This window comes from Podarcis vaucheri (assembly GCF_965113315.1).
Source record: "Podarcis vaucheri genome assembly, chromosome: 15".
NCBI lineage: Eukaryota > Metazoa > Chordata > Lepidosauria > Squamata > Lacertidae > Podarcis > Podarcis vaucheri.
In genome coordinates this window covers 27,928,471-27,944,021 of record NC_138753.1, presented here as the reverse complement: position 1 = coordinate 27,944,021, position 15,551 = coordinate 27,928,471, and the positions used below count along the sequence as shown (strand labels likewise).

The 15,551-nt window shown below is 43.3% G+C and overlaps 1 protein-coding gene across 1 annotated transcript; it reads right to left on the bottom strand.

Moving 5' to 3' along the window:
* Nucleotides 1-4,462: 4,462 nt before the first annotated feature.
* LOC309519368 (NXPE family member 4-like) lies at nucleotides 4,463-11,358 on the bottom strand. The gene is made up of 7 exons (XM_082200193.1): nucleotides 11,161-11,358; nucleotides 10,786-10,895; nucleotides 10,091-10,151; nucleotides 9,077-9,755; nucleotides 7,233-7,294; nucleotides 5,936-6,154; nucleotides 4,463-5,522 (listed from the first exon to the last, which is right to left on the bottom strand). The coding sequence occupies exons 2-7, from the start codon at nucleotides 10,864-10,866 to the stop codon at nucleotides 4,987-4,989; spliced, it is 1,638 nt and encodes a 545-aa protein (XP_082056319.1). The 5' UTR covers nucleotides 10,867-10,895; nucleotides 11,161-11,358; the 3' UTR covers nucleotides 4,463-4,986.
* Nucleotides 11,359-15,551: the final 4,193 nt, after the last annotated feature.

Genomic DNA, 15,551 nt, shown 5'->3' with positions numbered 1-15,551 from the left:
CTGAGTTCCGGGGAGTTCTGGCTTGGGGGAAAACAAACACCTGATAATACCTAAGAAAATCTGGCAGGTTTCTCACTCCACCAGGGCCGGGCCAGCCATGAGGTGAGGTGAAGCAATTGCCTCAAGGCTAGTAACATAGCAGGGGTTACCAGGGCCCAGGGCCGTGTGGGAAGGAGCGAACCAGATGGAGTACACAGGCACATTCAGCTGCCTAATGGTGTCTTCATCACCGAGGAGATCGCAGCCACAGAGATAAGAAAAGAAAAGTCGTTCCATTATCTGGAGAGATCACTTCCTGGTTCACATGGAAAACCTGTTTTCAACAGAGTCCAGTGACGGAAGCGTGCAGCTATATTGAGGCAGCACCGGGCATTAAAATTTTGCGCCCCCTAACAATTTTGTGCCCAGGCAACTGCCCCTGTGGGCCCTCCAAGCTATGCCACTGCTCAGGGTGGCAGGTTAGGGATAGCTGGGAGGGGTGACAGATCCACGACTGCAAGAAGCGCACCATTTGCCACCTGCCTGCTCCTCCTTCATCCTCTCACCAGCAACAACACCTCCTTCCCCTGCCACTGCTGCTTCCTCCTTCTTCTCCCTGACAAAGCCTTGCCTCTGCCAGCTTCCTTTTGGGCTTCCTTTTTCTCATTATCATTGGTGGGATAGAGAAGCCATCATCATGGAGGGGCGCCATTTCCTGGTGTGCCTCAGCAGCAAAATGTCCTGGCCCTGTATCCAAATTTAGCGATGCAGCATCTATCATGTTGTGATATCCACGAAGCTTTCTGCTCACAAACGGTGTTTCCGTGTGCTGCTCTGGGTCGCCAGAAGCGGCTTAGTCATGCTGGCCACATGACCCAGAAGCTGTATGCTGGCTCCCTCGGCCAATAAAGCAAGATGAGCGCCGCAACCCTAGAGTCAGCCACGACTGGACCTAATGGTCCCTTTACCTTTACTGTACTCTGTTGCATCCATCCTAACTTAGGGTGCACTCCTGGCTGGAAGTGGTGGAGCCTGATGGAGCATTGCAGTCAGCACCACATTCACAGAGATGATGCTCTTCATGGGAGATAACTCCTAGGTGCCGTGGGGGCTTCAGCCCCCCACAACAAAATAATTTTGAGGGGGGGTTGCTCCCACAAAATTAATGAGCATTCCCATTCAAATGGTGTGTGTGCAGATGCCACTGTAAAAAAGAACAGTGTCCTTCAGCTCTCTATATTGGACAAACAGGCCAAACCTTACGCCAAAGAATAAATCTGACATCAAGAATCAGAAACCAGAGAAACCAGTAGGAGAACACTTCAATCTCCCAGGACATTCTATACAAGATCTCAAAGTAGCTGTTTTACTACAAAGGAATTTCAGAAATAGACTGGAAAGAGAAGCTGCTGAATTGCAACTCATTACCAAACTTAAAACCATGGAGAGATCTGGTCTGAACAAAGACATTGGATTCTTATCTCATTATACATGACTAAGCCATTTTTCACCTTCTCACCCCTTGCCTTTTCCTGTAAGACCTATTGCAGTCGTTAAGAGTCGTCAACAGGCTCATCTCAGCTATCTGCCAATCTCCCATTCCCACCACCCTTCTGAGTAATACCCCTCCCCACCTTCTCACTATATAGAAGGATCTGGCATCTTCTGTTTCAGTGTATCTGAAGAAGTGTGCATGCACACGAAAGCTCATACCAAGAACTAACTTAGTTGGTCTTTAAGGTGCTACTGGAAGGAATTTTTTTATTTAAACAAACAACAGACACACAAAAGAAAAAATGTCATTTTCGTCATTTGTCTTTTTTTTTTTTTTGAATGAAGAGATTTGGGATAACAAAATCTATTATTATTATTATTATTATTATTATTATTATTATTATTATTATTATTATCCCTTGCGACTAGGCAGCTTCCTGGCAGTAAGCTGACTCCTATCAGTTCAAGATAGTTTTTATTACAGAAACAAACCTCCTGAGCGGAGCCTCACACTCCTCTCAGCAGCAATAGATGCCCTAGTCTGAGTTCCGCCTCCAACAGGATCTACGCCAGAACCTCGTACGTCTGCCCCTCCTCTTAAAGCTCTCTTTCTGTGGCCCTTCAGATGTTCCTTAACTACAATTCCCATCATCCCTGACCATGGACCTAATGGGATAAGCATACCTAGGTGCTGGAATCACATTACAGGTTTTGGAGAAATATGGAGAGGATATGCTATTGTAGTGTTGCTTCATTATATTACTACAAAATTGTTTTTGCAGAGTTTGACTTTGAAATGCATTTTTGTTTTCTTTGTTGTGTAAACTGCTTTGAGCAAGATTTTTTTTATGGGAAAGCCGCATGCAAATAAAATTATGAATGAATATGTAACAAGGTGCTTATGAAATTAATCTCAACAAAGATTCAAAAATCTACTCTTAAGATAATATTTACGTAGGTGCCACTATACACAGGTGAATTTAACACACACTAACCCCAATCTGTCCCCAGAAATTCTGGCAGTACTGGGGATATGAAATGGACCAAAGGAATATGGTTTGGATAAATTGATTCTATATTTATAAATAACTGCCAGGATGTTTATTGCAAAAAAGGGGAGGGATATTTAGAAGAATTAAATAATGATTTATGGTTAAGTCAACTCTGGTTCATAGCTATTGCTGAAAAATCAATTTGTACTAGAGCACAAAAAAGAGAGAAAATGGTGCATTTTCAATTATGTGGCAAAAATTTATTATAGCAATGTTCAAAGAGCTGCTAAATATGCTACTATTAGCATTTCATTCATTCATTCATTCAGATTTATATAACGCCCATCATCGTAAGATTTCAGAGTGGTTCACAGAATAAAGTACAGGATATGAACAAGTAAGGAATTAAAAACAAAACAGCAAAACTACAACCCCTGCTTACTGAACTAGATGGGCCTTTGGCCTGATCTAGCAGACAGGATCTGCTCATGTTCCCTATCCACTTTCCTCACACCACAAACACTTACACAGTTTTACCAAATCTGTCTTATTCCCCTTGATTCTGAAGTAAATTGTCCCAAACGTCATCACTCCTTGTTTGGGAGCTGCCCCATTCTCCCCCTTTTTCTGCAGCTCAAGATTGAACTGTCCTCCTGTGGAACTTGAAGGTGATTAGCTTTGATTGGAATGTACCCCAAACATCCACACAGCAGAAGTTTTTCGACAGTTTTAGATTTTAAAACAGCAGCAGCTGTTTTGAATGTAATAGGATATGTGCTCAGGTAAAGTTTGTGAACTGCCTAAAAATATCTGTTCTCTCCAGTTTGCAATAATGGAAGAAATAAGGGACTTCTTTTCAAGAAATTCTGGAAGTTGCTAGCTTCCTAATAATAATAATAATAATAATAATAATAATAATAATAATAATTTATTATTTGTACCCTACCCATCTGACTGGGTTGCCCCACCCACACTGGGTGGCTTCCAGCATATACAAAAACATTAAACCTTACATAGCTTCCCTATACAGGGTTGCCTTCAGATGTCTCCTGAAAGATATATAATTTCTCATCTCCTTGACATCTGATGGGAGGAATTCCACAGAGTGGGTGCCACTACTGGGAAGGCCCTCTGCCCTCAGAGAGCTAATTGCCCCACCCTAGCGATGGATGTAAACACAGGAAAAAACTTCTATAAAAAGTCAGAAATTAAAAGAAGAAAAACACTATGGAAAATCATTTAGATTTTTATTTTTTGCTCTCCAGTGGAATCCTGAACCCGGTTTTCTGAACCCGGAAGGGTGGGGTATAAATAAAATTTTATTATTATTATTATCATTATCTGGTGTTGCATGTTTATAACTCATCCAAAACGTTGTTTCTTGACTAATGTAGCCGAGTCCCAAGTGTCCCTTCAATTTGCAATGCCTGTTAAGCACTAGTGGACCCTCCTCAATCAAGAAGGGGTTCAAATTGAACTATGGCAGGACCATGGCAAATAGCTTGATGAAGTCTGACTCAGTGTGCGTCAGTTGTGAAAAAGGGGAATGCCATGTTAGGTATCTTCATCTCTTATTTGAAAGCAAGAGAGACCAGTATCCTAATGCCATTATCTTGCGAACCACCCTTAAACCTTCAGATGAAGGGTGGTACAGTGGTACCTCAGGTTACAAGCACCTCAGGTTACAAACACTTTGGGTTACAGACTCTGCTAACCAGGAAGTAGTACCTTGGGTTAAGAACTTTACCGCTGGATGAGAACAGAAATCATGTGGCGGCGGTGTGGTGGCAGCGGGAGGCCCCTTTAGCTAAAGTGGTACTCCAGGTTAAGAACGGTTTCAGGTTAAGAACGGAACGAATTAAGTTCATAACCAGAGGTACCACTGTATATAAATTTAATAAACTTTTCTATTGATAAAACCTAATAAAAGATTATTTTTTTAAAGAAATGTATATCAATTTAATAAATAAATAACAAAATATTTATACAAACCATTGCATCTGACCACACTTGGAGTATTGGTCACCTCACCTCAAAAAATTGTATTGTGGAGTTGAAAAAGTTTCAGAAAAGGGCAACCAAATTGATCAAGTTGAAGAAAGGTTACAACATCTGGGGCTACTTTGATAAAATGGGGGGAAGGGATCAAATAGTGAAGTACAACATTCTTCAAAGTGTGGAGCAGTGGATCTTCTTACTCTTTCACCATAGTAGGATGTGTTATGTACCCCAAAGCCATCCCTGAGCCCAAACCGGGGTGACGGCCTATGAGATATAAGAATCTGCTCCTACCTGACAGAAATATTTGTGCAGAAGAAAACCACACCAATTATTCTCCCTATCCCAGGCAGCTTCCCAGAAGCACCTCAACAGGCACTATTTGAAAAAGATGCAAGGCTAGAAAGGTATTTAGGGAAATCCAATGGAGCAAAATAGTGCACTATTTAAATAAAGTGCTCCATATCTTTCACTGATACATTTTCTGACCCGTAGTTCTCTGCTTCCTCTTTGCTTTAGCGCTTTAACATATGTAAGTTAAAAACATATCAATCTGATTTCCAACCACATGATCTGGTGGGTGAAGTATGTTCATGCCGTAAGCAACTGTCATATCCCAGGCATCAACGAAGCCCACCTTCAGATCCCAAAAAATGTCCTTTAGTGCAAGGTGCTGGGCATAGCCATGGAAGTCTGCAAATATTTCTTGTTCTATGGACACCTCCCGGGTGTTCTCCCCTTTGATGATGACTTTTGTATCTGGGCTCCTCAGGAGAAGGCGCTGGATGGCTCCCCGGGCATTGATTGCCCTTCGGATGAAGAGCTCGATGGGGAAGGGGCGGAAGTGCTGGCCCAGACCGATGACAACCACTGTGTCTTTGTCACCTGCCACCAGGTCAATCTCGCGAGCGACGTAGTTATGATCTCTTACCATATACTCAGAAGCAGTCACTAAAGGGTGGTTGTGTTTTTTCCATTGGATTTGGATGTTTCTCTCCATGTCCACAGCGATCAAATTCCGGTGCTTCCCAGTTCCATGGCTGTCAAGATATTTAAGGGCTAATGTGGGAACAGACATAGAATTAATCTAACTTTATTTGTTCATTGACCTCTCAGAAGATACTGAGCTATTTATTTCTGAATGACTAGTCTACTCTCTTGCATCTGACGGCAAGGAAGACGCAGGACTTGCCCATTCACAAGGATAGGTGAGACAGTCATTTCAGGTGGCAGAACTGGTTTCCTAAACAGAATTAATGCAATAATGTCTGGAAGATGGATGTTGCGGGGTTGTTGTTACTATGTTATGAAATTTTAGGTTTTCATATTGTAAACTGCCCCCTGTTCCTTGGATGAAGAGAGGAGTAGAAATGAATTAAATAAAGAATGTTCAGGGCACAGAAAAGGATTCTGGCTTACCCAGAAATAGGAATGAAGCTGCTCTGTGGTTTTATCTAGGTGAGAGAACTTACTATTGACTCTCTTTGTGAGATACTCGATCCATTGCCTCACAGTTGAGTCTCCCAGGAGGTAAATTAGCTTTCGTTCCAAGCAAGTGTTAATCTGCTCCAAAGAGTTGAATGGGGACACATTGCAGAACACAGGATGCCACTGGTTCTGCCAGACAAAGCCACTGGGAGATGGGGAGTTCATCCCAACCTGGCACTTCTCACTTGCCGTAGTCTTCTTGCCTGAGAAATGGAATCAAGAGATAAGCAGTTTCCACTGAACTTTGTGACTGCAGCACAGTTGTGGGGGAACAAGCATTCTACAGTCTGTGGGGAAAGTCAAGGTTCCAAGGCGGAGGAGGAAGGAAATAAGCAAATACCTGGCAGAGGCAGCATTTTATTGTTGCCTCTTAAGTCTGCTCCTGGTGAACAATATGCCAGTTCTGAAGCCAGAGTCATTTTCAGGGACTCTGAACAGCACAGAACAACAATTTATTTCTTTATCCTAATTATTTGGCCAACTTCTTTTATCACAAGAATTTTCAGAGGGCCTGAAAACCGCAAAAAAGAATAAAACCAAAGAGAATTCAAAGCCAACAAGTCTCAGCTTTAAAAAAAACAACGGAGCAAATATCTTTAAAAAACAAACAAAACAAAACTCAAAGATAAACCAAGATTTATCTACAGCCTTACCAAGGCACACAAAAAATTGGGTGGGGAAGAGATATGTAGGCCTGGGTAAGCAGCCAGGATGAGACTCAGGAAATAAGATTCTTAGGGATGGATGGCACCAAAGTTGTGACAACTTAAACTAGGAAGGGGACAAGCAAAGGAGGATGCCTTCACCCCAGTGTGGATCCCCTTTATAACATATACAGCGCAACAAGACAATGACCCACTCCCCACAACAGTATCAATATTACTAATCTGACCCAACAAGCCCTACCCCAAACACACAAACAAACCACAATGCAACCAACTGAACGCAACCAATCAAGCTCTAATCTCTTACACTGACCTTAAAATAGATAAATATATAACTAAGTGTCCTACCCATATGATGTTGACACAAGAACCATGCAAAAACACTGTGCAATAAAATGAAATAACATTATCCTTTTCCTCAACCGCATGATGTCTATGGCAACAGTTTCCTCATACTGAAAGCAAACAAACTGTGAAAAAGACTCTACGAATCAAAAGTGGAGATGCTATGTGTACTTCTCCTTGTTTATTTGTTTGTTTTGCAACACACACACACACACACACACACACACACACACCTTTTAATAAAAACTAATTGAAAGGAAGTCCAACTCACTTCCACAAGCTGCAACGCTAATGTCCCCAAATGCCTGCGGGATCTCAGCTCCAATGTTGGATCTTCAAAAAATAGAAAACATCCATTATGAAATCCAAGTCAGACTAGGTGTCCTCCTAAGAGGACTAATGGCTTCATCCCACCTCCTGCTGCACACACCTAAATGGCCTCTATGGGAAATGGAAGCCTTGCATAGGTGGATCATTGTCCGGGGCTGGGCAGGAGGAGTGGTGGAAACTGCCTCCCCATCCCAACCCTTCCAGGGAGGAGGAAGAGGAAAACAGTATAGATTTACAATAGTGGTTTACGAGATGTCACAGCTCAGAGACAAATGAGGGGGAAAGTGGGGAAATAATGGGAGAGGAGGAGCAGGCAGAGCTGGAACAGCTGCTGGTTGACACGTTGTCACTAGAAAGCATTCCAGACCCACCATCTGAACTTCAGCTGCAGGTCTCAGTTCCTCTTGGTCAACCAGCACGATACAGGTGTCAGGGACTGGGCAGAGGAGGAATGGAGGAGACCTCCTCCCCAGTCTGGCCCTTCCAGAGATGAAGAAGACAGTTCAGACTTACAACAGGGGTTTGAGGGAGGTCACAGCTCAGAGGCAGATGAGGGGAAAAGTGGGGAAATGATGGGAGAGGAAGAGAAGGCAGAACCGGAGCAGCAGCAGCTGGCTGACACATTGTCATTAGAAAGCATTCCAGGCCCACCATCTCCCATAACATGGCAAGCCTTAAAAGTAGGAGAGCAAAGAGCTCAAAGACAGAGGACACATAGCAGCACCGTCAGAGGTGGTAATGATGATGACGAATGAGGAAGTGGGAGAGAAGGGGGTGGAGATTCACTCGGGACGACGCCATTATCCAAGAGGCTGGGTTCTATAGCTTCTCTCTGTAAAGTTTGAAATAAAAAGGGACTAAGAAATTTTCCCTTGTCTTTATACTTTCCTAGGCAAAGAGCCGGGAGCTGCTGACAGCATCCTGATGATTGTGATCTAACAAGACAATTATTGTAGTGCCATGTTCTTATTAGATGCAAACGGGAAATTATATTGAAATGTCTCAAGGGCAGACCCCAGAGTGTCTTCACGCCATGAAGAAAGTTAAAGTTAAAGTTAAAATGTTACCTTGGTGTAATAAAAAACAATTAAAATGGAGTCCGAATCCAACTCATCATGGAGCAGCTGCTGTAACTATTTGCCTGCTTATTCAGACATATAACTTTTCCTGTGTGGTAGATTCAGGGTATGTTACTTCAGTAAAAAAACTATTGTGATGGATCTTTGCCTCTAGTGGTGTTGAAAAGTAAAATTAGTGCCTGGGGTGTAAGAAACTAAGGGAACACCCACAATTTCTGTTAAATTCAGATTTCGTTGTTCTGTTTTCAATTTTCCCTTTCATTCTTCTAGTTCGCCTTTTGGATCATCTCAACCCCCAGCTCCATATGGATCAAATGGAAGTGTTGATGAGCCCATAGACAATCAACTTGCCCTGTTTGTGTATACTACCAGCACCTCACACACAAACACATTGCTGAACTGAAGAAAAAGAAAGAAAGAAAGAAAGAAAGAAAGAAAGAAAGAAAGAAAGAAAGAAAGAAAGAAAGAAATCCCTAGGTCTCAGTGCAAGTGAAATAAGTGAAATGTTCACCCAGTTATGGCAAGCACAGGTGAAAAAGCACCTCTGTGCAAACTTTGTTCTCAGGCAATTTTTGGGAAGGTTTTTGTTAATACTCATCCATCTCAGGCATTTGTCTGATGCCTTCCGATTTCCCAGGAGCACAAATGCACAGTTCAGAACTGTCCTCAGGTAAGATATTTGCATATTGAACAGAAAAGAACATACCTGTCAAAAAGTCTCTTTTCCAGGGCTGTGAGATATGAGATGGGCTTGTTGTAGGACTTCAGCGAAACAAGAGCTTCACAAGACACATTCTTTGGTTTCACACAGTAGAAGGACTCCTCGTCTCTCCTGTCCAGATACTCACACAGTTCTTCTTTTGTTGCTATATTAAAACCGCAGTTACTGAAGACATCCAATGTTCCTTTTAAAAACCTGCCCCTGAAACCTATTTTGTTGTAGCCTCTCTTCCTCGCAGCCCACAATGCAGAAACTCCTTCACTGGGATTGATGAGCTGGAGAGATGCTCTGACTTTGCCCTCCCAAAATAAAGTGAAATGGACCAGGTAAGTCCCATTCTTATGGTCCTCAATATGTCCAGACGCTCCGGCCTTAAGGCTTGAAGAATAGATCCTTGCTTGCAAGAAGTCTCCTCCGTACTCCTTTCTGTTCCCCAAGTGGTTGTACAAATCCAGTCGAACTATCAAGGGATCTCCAATGCAATAAGAATCCTTGGGGCTTAATATTGTGGCTTTGCTGTTCTTGGCACTTGTGGTGGTCTTTATATCCGTGAAAGTTACATTGGGCATCAGCTGGTCTAGTTTTTTGAGAACACCTCTTACATCTTTTTCTTCCCATTCCATCCCACTGTGGCTTGGGAGTGGCAAAGTCCTCCTTCGGTTATCTTTGATTGAATAAGTTTTTGTTAAAAGAACCCAAATACCTTAAACACACTTGTGATACTAAATAATACAACGACATCGTATTGTACATTATTCATTATATTGTACTACAAAATTCCATACCTGCTGTTTACATTTCTCAAAGCCTAAAAGGTCTCTATCCACTTATCGACTAGAGTTGTCTGTTACCACTTTACTGGGGTGGGGTGGGAAATGTGCCTTCTTTATTAAAATAATGCATATGCTTTGCAACATGGTTTCAAATGCTCTCTGATATATTCCTTGAAATAATGCCTTATGTGGTTATGATTTTTTTAAAATGAAATAAAATCCTTACCATCTTCTGTAGCAGTATGAATCCTTTCTGCTTGCCCCATGAGACCTCCAAAGATGGCAATCTGGAGCAATCAGTGAGAAAGAAATTATTACAAGCATTCACAAGGAGAGAATGTAGCTCAGTAGTACGTATTTTCATGCAGAAGCGCCTGGTGCCATTCTGGACTTTCCAATCTCAAAAAAGGATCATATAGCAGCCATGTGAAGGGAAAGACTTTAGATTGAGATCCTGGAGAGCCACTGCCTCTCAGAATGGGTGATATTGACCTAGAATAGATGGACCAATAGTCTGACCTACCTAGTATGAGAAAGCTTCCTACAAATACTTTGCGGGTATTTAAGAGATTTTAAACCTTGAACCAAAGGTTTCTACTGATTCTTCCTTTATCTCTGCTCAGTTTTGGTGTGTTTTTTTACCCACTAGGCAGTAAATGGGCAGCTAAAGCCTTAGTTAAAAGGGTTTTAGAAAACTTTGTTAATAAAACAAGACAAGCAGCTTCACGATAGTGCTCAACCTCTCCTTCTCCATTCTAAAAACATTTTCAAGTCCTTACTAACACAATATTTGTTGTAATCATTTTTCCAGAGAAACATAAAACTATTAATCAATTATAGACCTTTTTATGTACCACTTTCTTGGTTGGCCAACCATTTTTTATATATACTGTATACAGAAAACGGGGTGAGGATTCCAACCTTAGTCTCAGTTCTGTAAAAAGTGTAGCTGATGATGATAATCGCTCCCAGTGCAAAGACCAAGAATGCTGCTGGTTTCATGGTAGAAATGAAATGTGCTCTGGTCACCTCTGTGAAAGAAGCAGAGGGGTTTCCCATCAGTCACCACCACATTTTATTTCTAGTTTTCCACAGACCTTTGCACCAGAAGCATATTCAACCAGATCTTGTTGGAAACCCAGTGAGAAACTCTTAGACCACTCTTAGACCAGCATATAAATATTATTGTGACAACAGGAATGCAATGAATAGAATAGCGGCTCTTCTTTGTTGTATTCTTGCAGACTTAGGATACAATCTTTGTATTTTCTGCAAATCAAAAAAGGAAAGACTTACTTTGGGGGTTCACATAGAGAGACTTTATCTTCTTCTGAGTGGAAACAACATCACATCCTCAGGTGAAAAGAAGTCCCCTGCCACCTTCACAATATCTGAACCTGTCAGGCAGTTGGTGCTGAAAATGGCATCAGTCAAGAGGATGACTCAGGAACCAGTACCTAACCTGAAATTGTCTGTATAATTATCACTGTGAATGGAAACAATGTAGGGACTGCAGGATCCAAATGGGTTTTGAGCCAAACCAATGGCATAGGCTTTGTTGACCTAACTCTCTCTCTTCGCAGCAGCCACAAATAATAAGGAACGCCTCTGGAGCTGAATCTCCTTCGGCCACTTAACCCCTTGTTCACCAAGATTGTTCTCCTATAGCATTTTCTGTAAGCTTCTTCCCATCTCTTCCAGCCTGCCAGCCTACCTACCTGGACCGTAGCATGGTCTGCTCACACATGGGGCTTCCCTCCATCCCAGTCCTTGAGCCCAGGAACTGGTTCCATTCCTGAGAACAGAGATGAAAGACGGAGCTAGTTTCAGAGCGCGGCTCACAAATTGCACCCAGCCTTTGTAATGACAGTTTGCTTTAGAAACGGGTGCTATAAAATATTGTAATGACCCCAAAGTCTAAAGTCTCTTTTGCATATGGCAGGGCGGCCTAATTTGCCTAGCCATCAGGAACTTGATGCTAAACAAGACCACATACACACCATACTTTTAAAGTGCCATTATACACCTTAACAGTCATAGTTATCACACTGAGAATCCAGGGAGCTGTTAATGGGGTGCTGAATAGTAATAGTAATAGTAATAGTAATAGTAATAGTGGTAGTGGTAGTGGTAGTGGTAGTGGTAGTGGTAGTGGTAGTAGTAATAATTGTTGTTGTTGTTATTTATTGAATTTATACACTGCACTATACCCGGGGCTCTCAGGGCGGTTCACAGAAAAGATGAACAATGTGTGATTGTTCAGAGTTCCGAATGTGTCGTTCAGAGACCCCTGTCCCCCTTACAGAGCTACAATTCCCCAAGTGAAGTAATAATCAGTTCCTCCTTCCAGCGAACTTTGGGAATTGTCACTCTGATGGGAACTAGGGTTACTCCCAGTTTATTGTGCATTCATCTTGATCTGTTTGCAAGAGGATAGATAAGGTTGACTGTTTATGTACATATACAGGATATAAGCATAATTGTTACCCATGTAAATCCCTCTCATCTATTCCCCCTCCCGCCTCCCCTTGACTATAAATCAGTAAAATGGTTCAAAGGTGGCAAACACTCCCAGCTGTAAGCTCTTTATCCAACCTTTTGAAACTGTACAGCAATATCACTTACAAAGTGGATGCTAGTGAACATTGCAATGACCCAGGAGTCTAAAGTCTCAATTGCGCACATTACACTGGGCAACAATTTTTTACTTTTTGAATGTTGTCTAGATTTCTACAACTGATTTAGGGTATTTTTGTACTGCTGAATCAGGAAATGGCATCTGTTTCTTTCCATCAGGTCAGGTTTACTATATATGGAAGCATGCCAGGGATTAAAAGAAATATGTAAGGGGGGGGGTCTCTGTTTCTCACTGGAGATGTCACAACTGTCCTTTCAAGGTCAGGATGCAGGGGGATGGGTAGTTGGACAGACAGGCGACAGGCAAAATGCTGTGCTCATTTTTCAAAGTGAAGAGATTTAGGATAAGAAAATCTGGTTGGTTTCACACTCAGTGTTGGCAAAGCTTCCTCTATCACACGAGATCCATGGTTGTTTTGTTCCTGCCTACAGCCCAGCACAAACTTAGGTTTCAGTCAGCTGAACACATTTGGGGCATAGCTCTGGGGCTGGCAGAAGATGTTTCTGTGACTTTTGGTTGCTTCCTCCTTTTACAGTGTTGCTGCTGTTGGGCAATTTGTGCACAATGGCAAACATTTGCATCCGTTCTTTTCTGGCAAGGATTGGTCCCACCCCAGAGCCTGATGAGAGACCTGCAATGCAACAGATCCGCAATGCAAACTCCCTGTTTCATTGCAGGTTAGAGACACAGGCAGTTGGTGACTGAACTATGTGGCCAGCCCCTCCTCCAATCTGGGGTATTGTGGTTGCCCTATCAGCCAGCCCTCAGTTCTGCAGCTGCTGTTGCTGAATGCCACCAGGTTGGCTTGGAGTAAAACCTCACTCACCCATTATCTGATTGTGGATGAGGAGGCTGTATCTGGTCTGTAGCACTGAGACCTGGGTAGGTGAACAGGGCTGAGTTGGTCTCACCCAGTTGTGCCTACTTGGGTACTCAGTGGAGCATCAGGGCAAACTTGAGAATTGGGGAGTTGCTGTGGTCTATGGAGATTTTCACTCTCTCTCTCCAGGCTCTCTGTCCAGTTGGAGGGCATCTAGAGTGTGTGTTCCTGGCATTGGCCAATAGGGACAGATTAGGAATTCTGCTGGTTTCCTGCCCACCTCTCTGCCCAGCAGTCTCCTTGCCTGAGATGACAGAGCTGGTCTTGGAGGCAGTGTTGGGGACAGTGGCGGAGCATATGCCCATGCTACCCAGGGCTGGCACGCTCCTGATGGGGACGTAGCGAGGAGGGTGCCCTCCCAGGTGCTGGATAGCTGCTCAGGTGCCTGAAGTGGTGCGCACGCCCTGCAGCTGGGGCCAGAGTGAGCCACCCAAAGCAGACATTCAGCGAGCTGCCCGCCCAAGACTCCCAAAGGACTGGAGAAAATTTATATTTTATTTGATGGAAAACTGTAAGCATCTGAAAACGTTTTTAGGTTTGACTTGAAATGTTTGGTAATGTGAAAATAAGGAGCTGATTTACATATAAGAGGGTGAATGTTAAAAGAAGACACAAGGTAAAGAAGTGGTTATAGAAATGCGATAAATTTGTTGAGGGACGCGGGTGGCGCTGTGGGTTAAACCACAGAGCCTAGCACTTGCCGATCAGAAGGTCGGCGGTTCGAATCCTCGCGACGGGGTGAGCTCCAGTTGCCAACCTAGCAGTTCAAAAGCACGTCAAAGTGCAAGTAGATAAATAGGTACCGTTCCGGCGGGAAGGTAAATGGTGTTTCCGTACACTGCTCTGGTTCACCAATAAAGCGAAATGAGCGCCGCAACCCCAGAGTCGGCCACAACTGGACCTAATGATCAGGGTCCCTTTACCTTTACCTTAAATTTGTTAAAGATATGTGGAAGTCAGAAAGAGGGAGGGAAGGAGGTCAATGCTCTTTTTGAGCATTACTTTAAGTTATGGATTTGTGGAATGAAAATGAAATGAAATATGGAAAACTCATTAAAAATTATATTTAAAAAGCCTCCCAAGCCTCCCCCAAGCTGTCAAAACAAAGGGGGAAGGGGGGACTGCCACCAGCAATGTGGCACAGCTCCCCTCTTACCCCAACGGCTCGGGGTGGGCTTGGGAATCATGGGTGGGTGGCATGCCAAATGTCATCCCCCTCAATGAGGGTACCCTGGGCGGTCCACCTCCCATGCCCCCCTTCCTACGCCCCTGGTTGAGGACTCCCAGGCTGCTGGTTTTGGGTGACTTCAACATCCATGTGGAGGCAACTGGTTCTGGGGTGGCTCAGGACTTCATGGCTTGATGTAACACACTTAGAATTTTGGTTCAGGGCCCCAAAGGCGTCTGCTACTGTCGGAGAAGATGGGTGGTGTCCAACCAAGGGGAGAAGAAGCAAGCAGCTTTTTAAAAGCAAGTATCCTTTATTCAGTTGCAACCTATGAAAAGTTGATGAAAGGTATGAGGAACCCAACCCAAAGGTGTAAGTCCAGAATTTTATGCAGTTGTAATTGAGGGTGGTCTGATTCATCACAGGTTTGTCAATTTACACAGTAATGATGCCTAACAGTGAACGTAAATAAAGACAGTCCGGACTGTGTTTGTGCAGCTGCCAAAGCCAACGGCTCATGCACAGAAGAAGGCTTGATTTATAGCCAACTAATAAGGACAGTAAAAGGTTGTTCTAGCTTGCACTGTGGAATGGACCTTTTGGAGGGCTAAAAAGAATCCCAGGTCCCTAAGTTATATAGAGGGAATGCCTGATGCGGGAGGACTTTGCCGAGAAAGTAGCCTTGATTTATGTGCTACAAAAGGGAGGACATACCCCGATGCTTATGAAGCTGGATTTGTGCAGCGGCAAGCCATCATCCCTGACCATTGGTCCTGTTAGCTAGGGATGATGGTCCTGTTAGCTAGGGATGATCTGGAAGGCTGAGTTTGGGGATGCCTGCCCTCAATCGATCACCAGCAAGGTGATCCAGGAACCCTGTCTCTTATTTGCAATAGGGGAGCAAAGGAGGAACTTGGCTACAGCAACCACTAGATTTTTAAAAATTCAAATAATTCAGCATGGCAAAAACCAGCCCTAGACTCCAAATGGTGTCCTCTTGC

Bases quoted from the DNA above. Each gene is read 5' to 3' on its own strand.
- LOC309519368 (XM_082200193.1), bottom strand. From the start codon at position 10,866: ATGAAACCAGCAGCATTCTTGGTCTTTGCACTGGGAGCGATTATCATC. The intron at 10,152-10,785 runs GTTGGAATCCTC...TGATTGCTCCAG, and splicing joins TTTACAGAACTGAGACTAAG to ATTGCCATCTTTGGAGGTCT. The intron at 9,756-10,090 runs GTAAGGATTTTA...ATTCAATCAAAG, and splicing joins TCATACTGCTACAGAAGATG to ATAACCGAAGGAGGACTTTG.